The sequence below is a fragment of the Drosophila pseudoobscura genome, chromosome 4 (genome assembly GCF_009870125.1).
Source record: "Drosophila pseudoobscura strain MV-25-SWS-2005 chromosome 4, UCI_Dpse_MV25, whole genome shotgun sequence".
NCBI classification, from domain to species: domain Eukaryota; kingdom Metazoa; phylum Arthropoda; class Insecta; order Diptera; family Drosophilidae; genus Drosophila; species Drosophila pseudoobscura.
The window spans coordinates 29,295,230-29,314,815 of record NC_046681.1 but is presented as its reverse complement, the minus strand read 5'-3'; the positions used below and the strand labels follow the sequence as shown (position 1 = coordinate 29,314,815).

Genomic DNA, 19,586 nt, shown 5'->3' with positions numbered 1-19,586 from the left:
TACAACCAGAACAACAGACCAGCCAGCCATACCCATAATAGGCATAATGAACTGGGAATGGAAGTGGGGCTTGGGGTAAGCGGGTTAAGCTCGTTCTGCGGCTGCCAGACCACCTCCACTCTCCCCAAATGCTTATGCATATTAATTTTGATTACTACAACAAAAAGATGCTACAGTTTTGCGTCTCACAGATACAGCAGTATCTCAGAGATGATAGTTGACACAGATTTGATATTCGAGTGTTCTACGTATTAATTCTAAATTCAATAGGACATTTTGTGATTTATATTTATTTATTTATTTATTAGTTTACAATAAGCGATTACAATTAATTTCGTTTCTCATTTTTTTTCGTTTTAAATACATTTCTTTATAATTACAATTGAACTATTGTGTTCTTTTTACAATAAGGGTTTACTTTCTTTCGAATTTATCATATTTGCTGCCAGTGCAAAAAGTTTTGTCCAGATGGAACTCTATTTGGAGCTCTATAAAAGAGCTCGGATAAAATGGTACATGTTTGTTAAAGTTATAAAAGAAAAATAAAAGTGTTTGGTAATTGTGATCATTTAGGTTATCATTTGAAATAATTTGTGCACTCACTTAGGTACATCGAAGTGCGCCCATGTGTTTGTGGAATTAAGAAAATAATTTTATGCCTGGCATGGATCGGGTTCTGATTTGGGAGAGGATCAAAGTATGGAAACCTATACACAATAATGCGCTACCTAAAATACCATAGAGTTTTGCTGCCTGCGTATTATTTACAATGTCTGTCTCTTTGTGTACGTGTCTGAGTGCGAGTTTATATATTTTTATGGTATTTCACTATAAAGAAGTGCTCTTCTGTCTCTAAACGCTTCACGTTCGGCTTAAAGTAGTGACTATACATTTTGTTTACGTTTAATAATATTTATTTAAAACTTCATTTTAATAAGTTAATTATCCAGGCTGATCATCACCCCTCTATATCCCTATACTCTCAATTAACTCCCATCAAGTACAGTGGCGCTCTATGAACAGGCACCGGAAACGAAAATTCGCTGCGTAGTTTCCGGTGCGTTGACAGCAGCGGACTCTCCTTGCTGGGGGAAATATACGATGGAAGGGTTCTGGGGGAGGAAGGCCGCGCTGGTTCGTTGCCTTTTAAAGTATTCTTTATACTTGGTTCCCTACATATTAGTAAGTTTAGTGGAAGTATCTCTTTTGCATTAAAAACAATCACAACAATTTAATATTAATTGACTAAGAAACTACAAAAATAATTGGTTAACCATAGTAGAGGCTAGTGGTACAGTACAGTAGTACAGTGGTACAATGGTACAATGGTACAGTGGTAAGTAGTCGTGGGTGGACAGTGGTCAAAATCAAATCCTCCATTAGTCGTCGTCGTTGCAATTAAAATTAAAACAAGCCTAGTATTTCCTATGCATTAGATGGACAGTATGTATCGTTTTGTGCGCTGCTTGACGCCTCAGTGGCAGTGAAAGGTTATATAACTATTCTTTCTAGAACTATTTCCGTGTGCTTCGAGCTTAGAGTGTGTGTGTGTGCATCTGTGTGTGTGTGTGTTAAACTCTTGAGCTCTTGTACAATCCATCAGAGACAATCGTTGGCATATTGTCAAGTGGTTATAGCTGACACACGCGAAAGGTCCAACGATTTCTTACATACTGCTAGAGAAAGAGTATTCTGGGGTGCATTGTTCGTTCGTGTTGGAAAATCAAGGCAGTTTTCAATTTTAAAAGGTGAGTTGAGTTCACGTTTAAAGTTACAGGAAGTGTGTGTGTGTTTGTGTTTCTGTGCTATAATACAAAGTGTCGTTGGTACTACCCACACCCTAAATATTTATAGGAAGTCTTTAGTCATATATATCATCGTAATATATATAACAGAATATTAATATTGATAATCGACTAATGAAGAAGTTGTCGTTAGAGGACGAGAATTCGTTTGTAGCTGCACTCTGGGTACCCCCGCTTCTCCTACATCTTCTGTTTGGCAGTTTCTGGATTGGATTCTACATATGTGGAAGCTAAATACTCTGCTACTGCTACACTACGCAAAATTCTCATATTAGTGGGAAAGAGAGAACATTAAACGTTAATACAAATAATAAAATTATTTTCTTAAGCTACTATTATTATTTGCATGCATTTTGCTTACATACAATTCTCGCTTTTTACACTTTCGTTTTCTTTCGTTTTACGTTTTACGGCCATTAGTCCGGCCCGTTTTTCCTCTTTCTGCTCACAAACGTACTTTTGTTTTTCTTTGATTCATTCTTCACATTTTCATTGAAATATCATTAGATGTTTTGCATTTTGCAGAACTTTTTGCACGTGCCTCTCAAATATTCACATTAATTTAAACTTCTGTGAAGATTACCCTTTTTCTCTGGTATTGGTGTTTTTTCTTATTTTTCTTATCGACTAAGGTTTTATAGCTAGGTGTGTGTGTTCTTTCCAGTGTTGTGTTTAGGAGATGTAGTCTGGCGTTGGCTCGGGCACAGCGTCGGGGTTGGAAAAGAGTGGGTTGGGGAACTCTGGCGGATGTGGCAGCGGGGCTATGGTCTTTGGTCGCCTTCTGTAGGCCATTAGCCAGCAGGAGACGGCCACGGCGACAGCCACAAGAGCCAATAGAGCCGTGATAACCAAGGCAATGATCAGTCCCACCATCGAAACGCATATATCCTCCACTCGCTGTGCCGCCGGTTTGACTAGAGGATGGCACGAAAGGTAAAAAGTTAGTGTGTGAAAATGAGAATGAGAGGAATCCTATTGGAATCATCCCTAGGGGGCTACTACTCACTGTTGGCATCATTCAGGCCTGGACCGCTGCGCTTCTCGAATGTGAGAATAGCATTCGATGAGATGGTTATCTCCTCGCGTAGCTGACCCTCAACCCCTGAGTTGGTGGCAATGGCTGTCGTGTCGCTTGAGTTGTCGGCTATAGAGCGGCGACGTCGCCCAAAGGCATTGTAGCCACCACAATTGACGGGCTGGCATCGGCCGAAGCAGACGCGTATGTTGCACTGGAATCGGATGTTGTCGCTCGAGGGGAACTTGAAGGCATTAAAGCTGGCCAGCAGACTGTTGGTGTCCGGGTTATATTCCCAGTTGCCAAAGATGCTGGTGTCCGTGGCACAGCCGTTCTCGTCTGTCACCAGATACTCGTTCTGGACATTGTCCTCCATGGTCTTGGCTATGCAGGAGCGGGCAAAGCCACCATAAATAGCTGTGGGGAGAAACATTAGGCGGATACGGTTAGGATACTGTTCAGATGTGGTTTTGGAGTTCAATTTCTTACTGGCTGGCTCGACATCCACTTGCAGCTTGAGATTGTCGCCGATTTCGGCCGAATTGATCTCCTCGCCCTCGTTGGTGATGATGCGCATCTGGCAGATGGGCGGCGGACCGGTGTTGGCAATGGTTCCAGCTGTGGTCAGCATAGACACGTTGAAGCCTAGGGTTACGTTCTTCTCGCCCGTCTGGTAGACGCACTTGATGTTGTACGCCTGGGCCTTGTAGGTGACTAGCTTGGGATGCTTCTGGATGACCAGGACAAAACTGGCCACATCCTTCACCGCCTGCATGCCACAGCTGCCGAAGTGCACGCGGAAGATTTCGGTGCGTGGCACCGTCTCGCCGTTCAGATTGACAACACGACGGCAGTCCTCATCCTTGCTGTGGCCCTTTACGTAAAGCACGCCATTGAAGCCGGGCTCTGTGATGTGGATTTCTACTTGAACACCATCGGCCAGGCAGCTGACGACCATGTCGGGTCTGGGGAAGTCGGTGCGGAAGTTGGTGTGGTTACAATGCAGTTCCGGATTGCCCGTGTAGCCCGTAATGCACTGGCACTGGGCACGATGGTTGATGGCATTGCAGAAGGCATTCACTCCACACACCTTGGTCAGGCAGGGATCCTCGCAGGTCTTGGTATCCAGATTGCAGTACCGATTGTCCGCGCACTGGTCGTTGGTGGTACACTCTGGCGGCTCCTCCGGCTGGCACTCTCCTCGGGGCGTCAGGCTGTAGCCCAGCTCAATGGGACAGGTGCAGCGACCACGCTCGTCGATGACCATGCCACGTTCTAGAGCGCATATGCAATGGCCGCTTTCGTCGATCCGGAAGCCTTGCTCCACTTGACAAGGGGTGCAGTACTCGTAAATGTCCAGAGCGGTGCCCGGTGGGCATACACACTGTCCGTCCACATCGCGCACGAAGCCCTTTTCGATGACGCAGAGCGATCGCTTGTCGCACTGCACAGCCGCATTGCCGGTGTAGCCCTCGAGGCATTCGCAGATCATGGTCCTTACTGGGAGGGTGTCGCGCACGCGGCACTCAGCATTGACGCCGCACGGCTGTGTGGCATTGCAGGGATTCACGCACTCGCCACGCAGACAAGCCTTTTGGCTGGGGCAGTCGCCGTCGCTAATGCAGATAGGGATATGGCGTTCCGTTTCGCATCCATTGCGTCCGGGTACAGTACCGGGCGGGCAGGCGCATTGCGGACGATGCTGATAGACCTTGCAGAGTTCGTCTTGGCCACAGATGGCCGTTGTAGCGCAGGGATCGTTGCACTTGCCGTTCACACACGCTCTGTCCGTGGGACACTCGTCGTCGGTGCGGCAGCCCAGTGGCGTGCATCCAAGACGGGCGTTTCCACCATGACCGGGAGCGCATTCGCACACGGCCCGATGATTGATGGCCAAACATTGGGCATTGGAGCCGCATTGTTCACCCTGGCAGGCGGGCACGCAGAGTTGGTTGCGGCACGCATGCGTGCCGGGGCAGTCCGCATTGATGTTGCACTCGATCTTGGCGCATTCAAACTCGGGATTGCCCTCGTAGCCCTGGCGACAAGTGCACACAGGCTTGTGGTCCTTGATGCGGCACTCGGCGTTCACGCCGCAGTTGCACGGGTCGCGGCAGATGCCGTTCAGGCAGGACTTGTCGGCGGCACAGTCAGAGTCCGATATGCAGCCACCCACCTTGACGATGCCGGTAGTGGGCTTGCAGCTGCCGCTGCCGCTGCTGATGTATCCATCCGGACAGATGCAGATCATGGTACGTACTGGGGACGTGGGCGTCACCTGGCACTGAGCAGGCCGCTGGCAGGGCTCCAGGACGAGGCAAGGATCCACGCATTGCTCGTTGATGCATGCCTGTCGCGAGGGGCAGTCCGTGTCCAGCACGCAGACGGGCTGCGGCTGGGGACGGCAGTCCACGTAAGGATTGCCAACAAAGTCGGAAGGACAGCGACAGACAGCCAGGTGGTTCTGGGGGCGGCACTCGGCGCGCGGGGCACATGCATTGTGGTAGACGCAGGGATTCACGCACTGCTCGTTCTGGCAAGTCTTGTCCGTGGGGCAGTCGTTGTTGCTGCTGCAGCCGATGATGCGGCAGCGTTCGTACGGATTGCCGCGGTATCCGCTGAGGCAGCGGCACTGGGCGTGGTTTGACTGCACGAAGCACTCGGCATTGGGTCCGCAGGGGTCGTTGATGAGGCAGGGATTGATGCAGTCGCCGTTGATGCAGGCCTTGCCAGAATCGCACTCACCATCCACGCGGCAGCCGATCGAGCGGCAGGCGGCATAGGGATTGCCTTCGAAGCCATCCTGGCAGCTGCAAACCGCACGATGTTGGGTCACCTGGCAGATGGCGTTGGTGCCACAGTTACATGGGTTGCGGCACTGGCGATGGATGCACGCCTCTTGGTCGGGACAATCCTGGTCACTTTCACAGCCCGGTGGGCTGGCCAGCACCAGTTGGCGGCACTCGCCACTGGCGTCTGGCACCTGGGACTCGGGACACTCGCAGACCATGGTCCGCACTGGGACACTATCGAGGACACTGCACTGGGCGGTGCGGGCACAGGGGGAGAGTTCGGTGCATGGGTTCTGGCACTTGGCATCGATGCAGGCCAGACCGCTGGGACAGTCACCATCATCGCGGCACACGGGCTCCACGGGTCGGCGTTCGCAGTAGGCATACGGATTGCCCAGAGGCATTTGCTCCGGACAGCGGCAGACGGCTCGATGCTGCAGGGCCTGACAGATGGCATTCTGGGCGCAGGGATTCTGTTGGCCACACGGATCCACGCACTGGTTGGATACACAGGCCAGGTTCGAGGCACAGTCGTAGTCCGAGTGGCATTCGAGGCGCAGACAGCGCACGAACGGATCTCCCTCCAGGCCAGCGGGACAACGACAGTTGGCACGATGATTGCGTCCGTAGCATTCGGCATTCAATGCACAGGGATCGACCACCAGGCAGGGATTGATGCATTCGCGATTCAAGCACTGCTTGTCACCACTGCACTCGTCATCCGATTGGCAGCCAATGGCCACGCAGCCGATCTGGGCATTGCCCGAGAATCCTGGCTTGCAGTAGCAGATGGGATGATGGTTCTTAACGCTGCATTCGGCATTCGGTCCGCAGTTGCAGGGACTGACGCACTGGGCATTGATGCACGCCTCTGTCACAGGACAATCGCTACTGGACTTGCAGCCGACGGTTATCACATCAGAAGCTGTACGAAGGAAAGTGATGGAATTACAAAATATTGGAATTGGGACTTTATGAGCTGTGTACGTACGTGGCAGACAGCGATCCTTGGGATTGCCCGAATAGCCAGGCGGGCAGCGGCAGATGGCCTTCCTCTGCTGCACATGGCAGTAGGCACCGATGCCGCAGGCATCCGCAGCACATGGACTCACACACAATTCGTTGCGGCACGTCTTGTCCCTGGGGCAGTCGTCATCTCGCGTACAGCCTGGCTCTGGACTCTTCGGCAGGCCGATCTCTGTGGAATAGCATTCGATGCGAGGATTGCCCTGGTAGCCGGCGGGACAGCTGCACTGTGCATAGTGATCCCGCGATGTACATTGGGCATTGACGCCACACTTTTCGAGGCGGCAGGCGTCCAGGCAGTTTCCATTCGAACAGACCTCCGAATTGGCGCACTCGGAGCTGTGCTGACAGCCACCACTGGGCGGGGCAATGGGTCTCCTGATGGCCACACAGTTGCCCGAGTTATCGGTGACCGTGTCGCTGGGACACTTGCAGATCATGGTGCGAAGTGGCAGGGTATCGAGGACGGCACAGGTCTGTTGGGGACTGCACACATGAGGAGTAGCACAAGGATCTGCACAGCGTTCGTTGATGCAGGCAAGCTTCGAGGGACACTCGGCATCCTGTGTGCACTCCGGCGCCTGTGGGGTTCGCTGTGGCATATCGCACTGGACAAACGGATTGCCCTGGTATCCTGCGCGGCACTCACACTGCGGCTGATGGCGTCGACCCACACAGATGGCGTTCAAAGCACAGGTCTCCTGCTCGCAGACGGGCCGGCAAACGCGGTTTAGGCGGTCGCAGGCTTCGTGATCGGCGCAATCCTCGTTGTATTGACAATGGCCGGTTATGCAGGCCACGAAGGGACTGCCCTGAGTGCCGGCCGGACAGCTGCAGACAGCCTGGTGATTCTGTGGCAAACATTGGGCTCCACTGCCGCAACGCACTTGTCCATGGGTGCAGGGATTCACGCAGTTCTCGTTCAAACAAGCCTTGTCGTAGGGACAATCGGCATTGATTTTGCATTCAGCTGTGAAATAAAGAGTTTGTTTAGGTATCTTAGGACTTGTCAAGAGTCTCTCCACTTACGTTTGTAACATTGGACTTGCGGATCACCGCCCCAGCCAGCGGGACAGTAGCATGTGGGACGAGAGTTCTGCACACGACATTCGGCATTGCCGGCACAAGGATTGGCCTCGGCACATGGGTCCTGGCAACGCTTATTGATGCACGCCGTGGTTGGCGTGCACTCAGAGTCGTGTGTGCATCCAGCTGTGATTTGAGCTGCATAGGACCATATCATAAATAAAACGCAATCGATATAGAGGCTTCAATGGGTCTTACGTGGCTGGTAGCAATTGGTGAACGGATCTCCTTGGGTGCCTTGAGGGCAGCTGCAAATGGCGCGATGCTGCTGGGCCAGACACTGGGCTGTTCGGGCGCAAGGGGAGCCATCCAGGCAGGGATTGACACAGTTTCCAGCGCGACAGGCTTCCGTATCCTGGCACTGATCGTGCGATGTGCAGCCCAGGTCTTGAGCGGGTTCTAGTGCAGAAGAAAATGCAAAAGATTAGCAGGGTTTTGGTAGCACAATTAGACATGGTATTGGCATGTGCAAGAGTTAAGAGTTATAGAGTGCTTGCTAATATATGTACAACTGCAAAGGTGGTGCATATATGCTCGAAAGATCGGGTATCAAAGAATCAGAGATATATATATTATATTTTTCAGCACTTTACACGCAACTAAAACTCTGCTGCAATGAGAGAGAAGCAAACTCAAAAGTAAAGCAAAAAGCAGAATTAATCAATGATCGATCCTGGACTTGGACCGATGCCTCACCTTTGCGACATCCAATGTCGGCATCACCCACATAGCCAGGCTCACAGCGGCACGTCATCGTGCGCAGGGGCAGTGTGTCGACCACGTCGCAGATGGCATTGGCGCCACACGGATGGGTCACAGCGCATGGGTTCTTGCATTCGCCTGAGAAGCAGGCCAGCTTGCTGGGACACTCGGCATCCATGGTGCAGCCCTCGGGTTGCACGGGCACCAGGTCACAGCGTATGGCGGGATTTCCACTGAAGCCGGCCGGGCAGCGGCACTGGGCGCGATGGTTGTCCACACGACACTGGGCACCGATGCCGCAGTTGCACGGATCCTCGCATCTCTCGTTGCGGCAGGCCAAATGGAACGAGCACTCGTCGTCGCTTCGGCACTCCGGTCGCTCGCAGCGCACCAGAGGATTGCCGCGGTATCCATCCGGACAGTGGCAGCGCGCGCGGTGGTTGAAGTCGGCGCGACAGGTGGCTCCTGCGCCGCACTGGGTGAAGCTGCAGGGATCCACACACTTTTCGTTGATGCAGGCCTCGGTAGGGGCGCATTCGGTGTCGGAGCGACAGCCGAGTAGGTAGCAATGCTGCAGGGCATTGCCCGAGTATCCCTCGTTGCAGACGCACAGCGGACGATGGAGCTGGACATGGCAGCGGGCCTGTTGGGCGCAGAGATTGGTCTGCTCGCAGGGATTTCTGCACACCTGGTTGATGCAGGCCTTGTCATTGGTGCATTCTGCATCGCTGACGCACTCCGGCTTCGGGGGCTCCAGCTGTGGGATCTGCCGCAGACACTGGGCGTATGGCGAGCCATAGAAGTCGGGTGGACAGCTGCAGACAGCTTTGTGGTTGATGGCACGACAGACGGCATTGAGACCGCAGGCCTGCAGACACGGGTCGCGGCACTTCTGGCTAACGCAGGCGCGATCGCGGGAGCAGTCCTCGTTGATCACACACTCAGGATAGCTGCAGGTGGCAGCGCCATTGTGGACACGACAGATGCCGTTGCTGCGACAGGGCGATGGGTTGCAGGGATCCACTGGCTCTGCTTGGCGCGGTGTCTCGCACTGGACGAACGGATTACCCACCATGTTGGCTGGGCAACTGCAGACGGGACTGTGGTTGATGGTCTGACATACGGCTCCGTAGCCGCATTCGCCCACGCAGGCATCCACGCACTTGGCATTGATGCAGGCCTTATCCTTGGCGCAGTCCGAGCTCAGAGTGCACTCCGGGCGACAGCCCTGGGCCAGAGGATTCCCAAAGAATCCTGGCAAACACTCACACACGGGCTTCTCGCTCTGCACTCGGCACACGGAGTTGGGTCCACACGGCGAGGGATAGCAGGGATCGGAGACAGGTGGTGGGGCCAGCAGGCGCGTGCACTGCACAAAGGCATTGCCCGTGTATCCTGCCGGACAGGAGCAGATCGGTATGTGGTTGTTCATGTTGCACATCGCCTCCAGGCCGCAGACTCCCGGGCAGGGATCCACGCATTTGCTGCGCACACAGGCCCTGTTCGCAGGACACTCGGAGTTGCCCACGCACTCGGGGCGACAGCCCTCGTAGGGATTCCCTATATACTCCTGCTGGCTGCATTCGCACACATAGCTCTGGCCGGTCACACGGCAGTCGGCATTGGTGCCGCAGGGTGATGGATAGCAGGGGTTCTTCGGTGTGGCTGGTGGCTCCTGCAATGGTGGTTCTGCAAAGGGTAAAGATTACGGAAAAATTTGGTTAAATGGAATCCTACAGGTGGAGGTCGGTCCCTGCCTGAATACAATATGCAAACTTGTTTCGGGGTCGGGGAATGGGAATGGGCGGTGGGGAAGGAGAGAGTCTTATTCTTACTTTGGCACAGGCGGAAAGGATCCCCGGTCATGCCGCTGGGGCACTGACAGTTGGGCGTGTGCAGCCGGACCACGCATAGGGCGTTCTGGCCACAGCTGCCGGGACAGGGATCGGTGCAGCGCTGATTGATGCAGGCCAGGCTATTGGAGCACTCGTCGTTGCTGACACACTCGGGTCGGCAGTTGGGAGGTGTGCCCTGGAACTCTGGCAAGCAGCGGCACTGCGCCTGACCCTTCTCATTGCTGCACTGGGAGTTGGGGCCGCAGGGCGATGGGTAGCAGGGATCGCGCACAGCATTGGATTCGGGTCTTCGCACAATCACGAGATGACACTGGGAGTAGGCATTGCCGGTGTAACCGGGACTGCACTCGCAGTGCGCTCTGTGCTGCACCGCCTGGCAGATGGCATTGAGACCGCATTGTCCTGGACAGGGATCCACACATTTCTGGTTGATGCACGCGTGCACCTGGGAGCAGTCGGAGCTAGCGTAGCACTCTGGACGGCAGTTGGGAGGCTGACCGAAGTAGCCCGCCAGGCAGGAGCAGATGGCCACGTCGTTTCTCTCCAGGCATTGGGCGTTGTCTCCGCATGGTGATGGATGGCAGGGATTGGGCGGACGCGCTGGGGGCTCATCGCGCAGCGGGGAGCAGGACACAAACGCGTTGCCCGTCATTCGCTCAGGACAGTGGCACATCGCAATATGGTTGACGGCATCGCAGAGGGCATTCGGTGCACAGTTTCCTGGGCAGGGATCGACGCACTTTTGTCGCACGCAGGCCCTGTTCCTCGGACAGTCCGAGTTCAGGACGCACTCGGGCCGGCAGCCAGTGTACGGATCGCCCTGATATTCGGGCAGACACGAGCACTGACCATCGCGGCACTGGGCATTGGCGCCGCAGGGTGACGGCTGGCAAGGATCGGCGATCGGAGCTGTAAAAGAGGTTTGGCCGGGATTAGAAGAGACCACATAGGGGGCTGTAAAATGGTGGGCTGGCATACTCGTCGGGGGCGGCGTTGGTGGCACGATCCGACAGCTGGTGAATGGATCTCCGGTATAGCCACTGGGACACGAGCAGCTCGGCGTGTGATTGATCACGTTGCAGAGGGCGGCAAAGCCGCAGGCACCTGGACAAGGGTCGCGACACTTCTCGTTGATGCACGCCTGGCTGCTGGGACACTCCGCATTGATGGTGCACTCGGGCCGGCAGTTGGGAGCAGCGCCCACATAATTGGGTAGGCAGCTGCAGCTGGCTCCTCCGTTCACCTCCCGACACTGGGAGTAAGGTCCACAGGGCGAGGGATAACAGGGATCACGAGGAGGGTCCTCCGACTTTGGTGGCTTTGGTGGTGGGGGATTGGGCAGACAGCGGGTCAAGGCATCGCCCGTGAACCCGGGCAGACACGAGCAGAGCGGACTGTGATTCCTCACATGACACTGGGCGTTCAGACCACAGGAGCCGGGACAGGGATCCTGGCACTTCTGATTGATGCACGCCTTGTCCGCAGGACACTCGGCACTGATCACACACTCGGGACGGCAGGCGGGCGGCGTGCCTACAAACTCGGGCAGACAGGAGCATATGGCCTGGCCCTGGGACTCGCGACACTGGGCATTGGCACCGCATGGCGATGGCTGGCAAGGATTCACGTATTCCGGAGGCGTGGCTATACAGGAGGTTGAGAATATTGGAGTATTTAGAATTCGTACAAATCACATGACCATGGCGAAGCGTTTAGCGATTAAAAAGGCAACCAAAAGCGTATATAGTTTCGTAAAAAGCTAGCATATTGTCACAGAGCATTTTAGACGCGAAATTCGAAAGCGTTCAGGGCGGCAACGGTGGGCAAGGAGCAAAAATAAACAGCACCATGCCCACGACGTTTAATAGACTTTATCAGATGTACCCTATGGTAGGCTAAGTGTCGGGCACTGCGTTGTTTGGAAGTCGCATTATGGCAAAGAGCTAGCATTTTCGATGAGAGATTCGATGGATTTATTGGTTTATCGATGATAAAGAGATGACCGAATAAAGAGAAGGCGTAAGACTGAGAATTGAGTACTGCATTTTGGAGGAATTGAGCACAGCGTTGTTTTTCAAAGAGAGCGGAAGTGGCATCAATATCGGGACTCTATGGAGGTAGCTTATTCGAAGAGAGACTGGATGGGTTTAGGGGTTTAACGATGATGCTTAAGGTTACCTTACCTACCTAAGGTTAGCCCTCTCTATATGCCGTCATCTCCTTGACGGCATATAGAGAGGGCTAAGAAGGCATAAGACTGAGAATTTAGAGCTGAATTTTGAAGGAATTGAGCACTGCGCTGTTTTTTAGAGAGAGTGGAAGTGGCATCAAGATCGGGTTTATATGGAGGTAGCTTATTCGATAAGAGACTCGATGGATTTAGGGGTTTAACGATGATGCTTAAGGTTACAAGGAGATGACGGCATATAGAGAGGGCTGAGAAGGCATAAGACTGAGAATTGAGTACTGCATTGTTGTTTAGAGCAAGAGGAAAGAGACGCATTAGGATTAGGGCGATTCTTAGAGTTCGTTTCTTACGTTCATGTTGCACCCTACGACATGCGAGGTAGGGATTTCCAATATAACCCTCGTGGCACTCGCAGACGGGGCTGTGATTAATGGCCAGACAATGGGCATTGGGGCCGCAGGCAGCGGGACAGGGATCGCGACACTTCTCGCCGAGGCACGCTCTGTCACTTCTGCAATCCGAATTGACCGTACACTCGGGGCGACAGATCTCATACGGATTGCCGTAATAATCGGGCAGACACTGGCATACGCTCATATCATGGTTGGGTCGACAAATGGCATTGATGCCGCAAGGACTGGGTTGGCAAGGCACAGGCACAGGTACAACCACATCCCTCACGGGCGCAGGACGAGCACAAATGCTATACGCATTGCCCACGTAGCCCTCGGGGCAATAGCAGATGGGGCTGTGGGACACCACACGGCAAAGAGCCAGTTGGCCACAGGTGCCAGGGCACGGATCGATGCACTTATGGTTTCTGCATGCCTTGTCGGCTGGACAGTCGGCGCTGCTTACGCACTCGGGCCGACAGTGGGGTGGGGTTCCCCTGGGGTATTGGGGCAGGCATGAGCAGCGGGCAGAGCCGCCTGCCGTGGCCTGACACTCGGAGTGGGGGCCACAAGGTGAGGGCAGACATGGGTTAACTTCGTCGCGAGGAGGTGGTGGCAAAACTGAAAGAGTAAGACGTGAGATCAGGATGGGGTTTGGGTTTGGGTTTAAGTTTGGGTTTAGAGGGTTCTCCGGCATACCTATGGGCTGACACGATAGCAAGGGGTTGCCCGTGAGATGGGGCGGACACAGACAGCGGGGACTGTGGGTCTGCACGTGGCATATGGCCCGTATGCCGCATGCCCCCGGGCAGGGATCGCGACACTTGAGATTCAGGCAATAATTGTCCAGAGCACAATCGGAGTTCGAGGTGCATTCGGGACGACAGGCGGGTGGTGTGCCAATGTATCCCGGGAGGCAGTAGCAAATCGCCTGCTCATGATAGGCCCGACAGTTGGCATTGGGTCCACATGGCGAAGGTCGGCACGGATTGATGGGCGTACGCTGTGGTATCACCGCGGGCAATTTGGTTGGAGGCGGCTCTGTTGTGGCTGGGATGGGATCGCAGCGCACAAAGGCATCGCCTTGCATTCTATCCGGGCAGGAGCAGGTCGCCAAATGGTTGTAGACATGGCAGAGTGCGTTCAGTCCGCATGTTTCTGGACAGGGGTCCTGGCACTTTTGATTGATGCATGCCTTGTCCCGGGCACACTCTGTGTTCAGGACGCACTCTGGACGACAGCCAAAGTAGGGATCGCCTCGGTATTCCGGCAGGCAACGGCATTTCTCATCATGACACACCGCATTGGGTCCGCATATCGAAGGATAACAGGGATCCTTTTGGACTATGGGTTCATGCTGTATCGGTGTTGGTTGGCAGGAAACGAAAGGATCTCCTGTGTATCCAGAGCGACAGAAGCAATGGGGCACATGTTCATGCACTCGACACACTGCCTCATAGCCGCATGATCCCGGGCAGGGATCGCGACACTTTTCATTGATGCACGCCAGCGCCGAGGGACAGTCAGATTGGACGACACACTCCGGCCGACAGTTGGGCGGAGTTCCACTGTAGTTGGGAAGACAGACGCACGCGGCCGCTCCAAAGCGATTGTGGCACTGCGAGTACGGTCCGCAGGGCGATGGGTAGCAGGGATTGAACTGGAAAACGGGCCTTGCCACATCATAGTTGGGTCGACGAGTGGGTCCTGGTTGTGCTACGGATGGTATGTTGATAATTCCAGGTGTAGGTTGGGGTTGTGGCTGTGGCCTCTGAGTCTCGTTGTTGACATCGAACATAGGTTGTTGGGGTGCCGCAGGAGAAGGTTGTGGCACCGAAGGGATATTTACCACTCCGGGAGTAGGTACATAAATCGGTGGTGATGGTTGTGATGGTATATTGATCACTCCAGGCACAGGTTTTGGTACGGGAGTTGGGTAACTGACGTCCTGGATAGGCGGATTCTGTGACGGATACGTGGGCTGTGGCACCGAAGGAATGTTTACCACTCCGGGAGTTGGTACATAAATCGGTGGTGATGGTTGTGATGGTATACTGATCGCTCCAGGCACAGGTTTTGGTACGGGAGTTGGGTAACTGACGTCCTGGATAGGCGGATTCTGTGACGGATACGTGGGCTGTGGCACCGAAGGAATGTTTACCACTCCGTGAGCTGGTACATGCGGTGGTGATGGTTGTGATGGTATATTGATCACACTTGGCGTTGATGAAGGAACTGGATGTGGCTCAGAAGGGACGATTATAACTCCTGTAATAGGATTTGGTTGTGGTGTTGGATAGCTAACGTCCTGAATAGGTGTTGGATTCTGTGTTGGATATGTAGGCTGTGGCGCTGAAGGAATGTTGATAACTCCAGGAATTCCTATAACTGTCGGTGGTGATGGTTGTGACGGAATATTGATCACACCAGGAATCGACGACGGCATTGGCTGTGGCGCGGAAGGAATATTTACAACTCCTGGTGCAGGAGAGGGAATTGGTTGCGGTGTTGGATAGCTAACATCATGGATCGGTGGATTATAAGTTGGATACGTGGGCTGTGGCACTGAAGGTATGTTTACAACTCCGGGAGTTGGTACAATATTCGGTGGAGATGGTTGTGACGGAATATTGATCACTCCAGGCACAGGATTTGGCACAGGAGTTGGTTGTGGCACAGAATGCACGTTTATGACACCCGGCACGGGACTTGGTCGTTGTGTCGGGTAGCTAACATCATGAATGGGTGGATTCGGATGCGGATACGTAGGCTGTGGCATCGAAGGAATGTTTACTACACCCGGTTGTGGTTGTGGGTGTGGAGTTGGCCTTGGTGGAGCCGGAACATATATTGGTTGCTGGGGCACCGCGTATACTGGCCGGGGAGGCGAGGGTATATTGATGACACCTGGTATCGACGGCGGCGGTGGATAGTACACGTCGTATATGGCAGGACTCTGCACAATCGGCGGCTGAGGGGAGGGATACACTTGTTGCGGCGGCACAGAAGGAACATTGATCACTCCCGGCTGTGGTGCAGGTGTCACAGGGCTCACAGGTGACGGTGTAAATATTGGACGTTGCGATACAGGTGCCACAGGCTGCGGCAGAGATGGGATATTCACTATCACTGGCCTCTGGGGCACTGGGGAGTGTGGCGTGGGGTAGTTCACATCGTAAACTGGCGGCTGGGGTGTGGGATACACTGGTTGCACCACGGATGGTATATTTACAACACCAACAGGTCTTTCAGGGATCGGTGTCTGAGGCGTTGGATAATGGACGCCATGAATGGGAGGCCGGGGCTGCGGTAGAGAGGGAATATTAATTATTCCTGGCTGTGGTGCAGGTGGCACAGAGTTCAAGGGTGTTGACAAATAAACTGGCGGTTGATGCGACGGCGGTATCGGTTGCGGTACAGAAGGAATATTAAACACTCCCGGCTGTGGTGCTGGTGTCGGTTGCGGTACAGAAGGAATATTAATCACTCCCGGCTGTGGTGCAGGTGTCGGTTGCGGTACAGAAGGAATATTAACCACTCCCGGCTGTGGTGCAGGTGTCGGTTGCGGTTGCGGTACGGAAGGTATATTCACAATTCCGGGTGCCGGTTGAGGATGAGGAATCGTAGGATGATTTACATCGTAGATCGGTGGCTGGGGTGATGGGTAGACAGGTTGGGGCACCGAAGGTATATTAACGACTCCTGGCTGCGGCGAAGGGTGTGGCACTGAAGGAATATTGACAACTCCAGGTTGCTGGTGACTCGGTGTCTGGGGCGTGGGATAGTTCACATCGTAAACGGGCGGCTGGGGTGACGGATACACTGGCTGTGGCACGGAGGGAATGTTCACTATTCCAGGCTGTGGTGCAGGTGTGGCGTTCGCCGGTGTTGGTATAAATACTGGTCGTTTCGGAACTACAGGCACGGGCTGTGGCACAGAAGGAATATTTACTATTCCTCCTGGCTGTTGTGGAACCGAAGATGGATAGTTGACAACTCCAGGCTGTTGTTGAATCGGTGTTTCGGGTGACGGAACATTGGAAATCGTCGGTTGTGGCGAAGGATACGTGGGGATGTTTACAACTCCTGGTTGTTGTGGAATTGATTGTGGAGGGTATTGTGGTCTTGGGTACTGGACATCATGGATGGGTGGCTGGTTGGGGATATTGACAATTCCCGGCTGCGGTTGTTGAATGTACACCAATCCGGGAATTGCAACTGGGTAGGGTGGTGATGGGGTGTCGTATATCTGTTGGGGTCTTTCGGCTGTCGCGGCTGTCGGGAAATGAGTGACCAAGGGATTGGGGTTGTTAGGCTTTGAACCGTTTATACTATCGGCGATTGTATTCTTACGTCTGGTGGGGATTTCGTAGCAACGGGTGAGCGGATCACCGGTGTGCGAGGCGATGCAGTAGCAGATGGGACTGTGATAATGCACCCGGCACACGGCATTCAAGCCGCAGATTCCTGGACAGGGATCGACGCACTTGAGATGGATACACGCCCTGTCAAGGGCACACTCTGAGTTCAAAGTACACTCGGGACGACACTGGGGCGGGGTTCCGTAGAAATCGGGCAGACAGGAGCAAACGGCTTGGTCATTCGATGGCTGACACCTGGCATTGGGTCCACAGGGCGAGGGATCACATGGAGTTAAGGGTGCTGGGGCGGACGAAAGGATTAGACTGGGAGTCGATGGGGGATTGCATGTTGGATGCTTACATTCCTGGACAACGGGCAGCGGGGCGCAGTAGACCAGAGGATTACCCGTGTAGCCGCTGAAGCACTGGCAATGGGGCAAATGATCCAGGACGTGGCACTCGGCGTTGAGGCCGCAGGTGCCGGGACACGGGTCGCGACACTTTTGCTGCACGCACGCCCTGTGCGACGCACAGTCGGAATTGAGAATACACTCTGGACGGCAGGCATCGTAGGGATTGCCGTAGTAATCCGGCAAACAGACGCACGAGGCAATGCCTCTCTGCTGACTGCATCGAGCATTGGCCCCGCAGGGATTCGGTTCGCACGGATTGCGGATGGGCTGATCGTGTTGCAGTACTTCTATGGCCGTTGTGGGGGGTATCGCGGGGGATTCGTAGGAGGGCCGACGTACTGGCGGCAGACACGAGTTGAATGGATTACCCACCAGCCCGGGAGCGCAAACACAGTTCGGCTGGTGATTGTACGTCCGGCAGATCGCATTATAGCCGCAGAGACCGGGACAGGGATCCTGGCACTTCCAATTGATGCACGCCCTGTCGCCGGGACACTCGCTGTTGGCAATGCACTCGGGTCGGCAGTAGGGTGGCACGCCCAGATACTCGGGCAGGCAGCGGCAGATGGCATTGAGGCCATCCTCATTGCTGCACTGTGAGTGGGGGCCGCAGGGAGTTGGCTGGCAGGGATCGATGGGTTCCCGTTGGACAGGAGCTAAACCGATAACCTGGCATTGGGAGTACGGACTGCCCGTGTACCCTGCCGGGCAAACGCACTGCGGACTGTGGTTGATCACATGGCATTCGGCCAGATAGCCACAGGCGCCAGGACAAGGATCGCGACACTTTTGGTTAACGCACGAGAGGCTCGGGGAACACTCGGAGTCGCTGACGCACTCTGGCCGACAGTCGGGCGGACTGCCGTAATAGCCAGGCAGGCAGGTGCATTCCGCGCGAGAACCAATCTCTCGACACTGTCCATGGGCGCCACAGGGCGATGGCTGGCAGGGATGCAGCTGAATGGGTGAATCCTGCTGCTGCTTTGGCTGGCAAAGCACGAAAGGATTTCCCTGCTGGCCGTCCGGACAGTGACACAGGGCCACATGATTCTGGACTCTGCAGTGGGCTCCGGAGCCACAAGTTCCCGGGCACGGATCCACGCAGCGATTGCGTATGCATGCCTTATCCGAGGGACACTCTGTGCTCAACACGCACTCGGGACGACAGCCCGCATAGGGATCGCCCTGGTAGAGTGGCAGACAACTGCAGACGCCGTTCGAGCACTGGGCATTGGGACCACAGGGGGAAGGATGACAGGGATCATCTTCAACAACAATAGGAGTCACTGGAGGCGGAGACGGAGCTGGCGCTGGATAGCAGCGGTAGAAGGGATCTCCAAGGTATCCTTGCGGACAAGAGCAGGTGGGGACATGATTGAGGACCGAGCACTGGGCGTACAGACCGCAGGCACCGGGGCAAGGATCGCGGCACTTCTGGTTGATGCACGCCCGATGGCCGGGACAGTCGGAGTTGAGGGTGCACTCGGGTCGACAGTGGGGAGGGGTACCGTAGTAGGAGTCCAGACAGGTACAGACACCTTGTCCGTACTCCTCGCGACACTGGGCATACTGTCCGCAGGGGGAGGGCACGCAGGGATCTACAGGAGACGACTGTCGAATGGGTTGATGGGGAGGTGGAGCAGGTAATGGCAGGCATCGGGTGAAGGCATCGCCGGTGTAGCCGGGCGGACAGGAGCACAGGGCTCGGTGTTGATGCGCCTGACAAATGGCATTCTGCCCGCAGGCGCCTGGACACGGATCGGAGCAATGTCTGGCCACACAGGCCCTATCGTGGGGACACTCGGGATTGGTGGTGCATTCGGGTCGACAGGCAGGCGGCGAGCCATAGTAATCGGGCAGACAGCGACAGACAGCCTGTCCCTGGGCTACGCTACACTCAGAGTTGGGACCACAGGGCGGGGGCTGGCAGGGATTAACCGGTTCGATTGC

General features: G+C 54.6%; 1 protein-coding gene across 8 annotated transcripts in view; it reads right to left on the bottom strand.

Moving 5' to 3' along the window:
* Positions 1–358: 358 nt before the first annotated feature.
* dpy (fibrillin-like protein dumpy) overlaps positions 359–19,586 on the bottom strand; it is a 136,464-nt gene continuing 117,236 nt past the window's right edge. For 6 of the 8 annotated variants that reach the window (XM_033380410.1, XM_033380412.1, XM_033380411.1 and 3 more), the window contains 10 exons: positions 12,821–19,585; positions 11,261–11,926; positions 10,262–11,191; positions 8,421–10,115; positions 7,923–8,123; positions 7,668–7,862; positions 6,604–7,608; positions 3,310–6,537; positions 2,812–3,237; positions 359–2,719 (listed from right to left, as the gene is read on the bottom strand). In XM_033380410.1, the coding sequence (XP_033236301.1) occupies positions 2,478–2,719; positions 2,812–3,237; positions 3,310–6,537; positions 6,604–7,608; positions 7,668–7,862; positions 7,923–8,123; positions 8,421–10,115; positions 10,262–11,191; positions 11,261–11,926; positions 12,821–19,585 (15,353 nt within the window). In that variant the 3' untranslated portion in view covers positions 359–2,477. The remainder of the gene's footprint in view (positions 2,720–2,811; positions 3,238–3,309; positions 6,538–6,603; positions 7,609–7,667; positions 7,863–7,922; positions 8,124–8,420; positions 10,116–10,261; positions 11,192–11,260; positions 11,927–12,820; position 19,586) is intronic. The other 2 variants (XM_033380416.1, XM_033380417.1) reach the window with 1 other exon arrangement.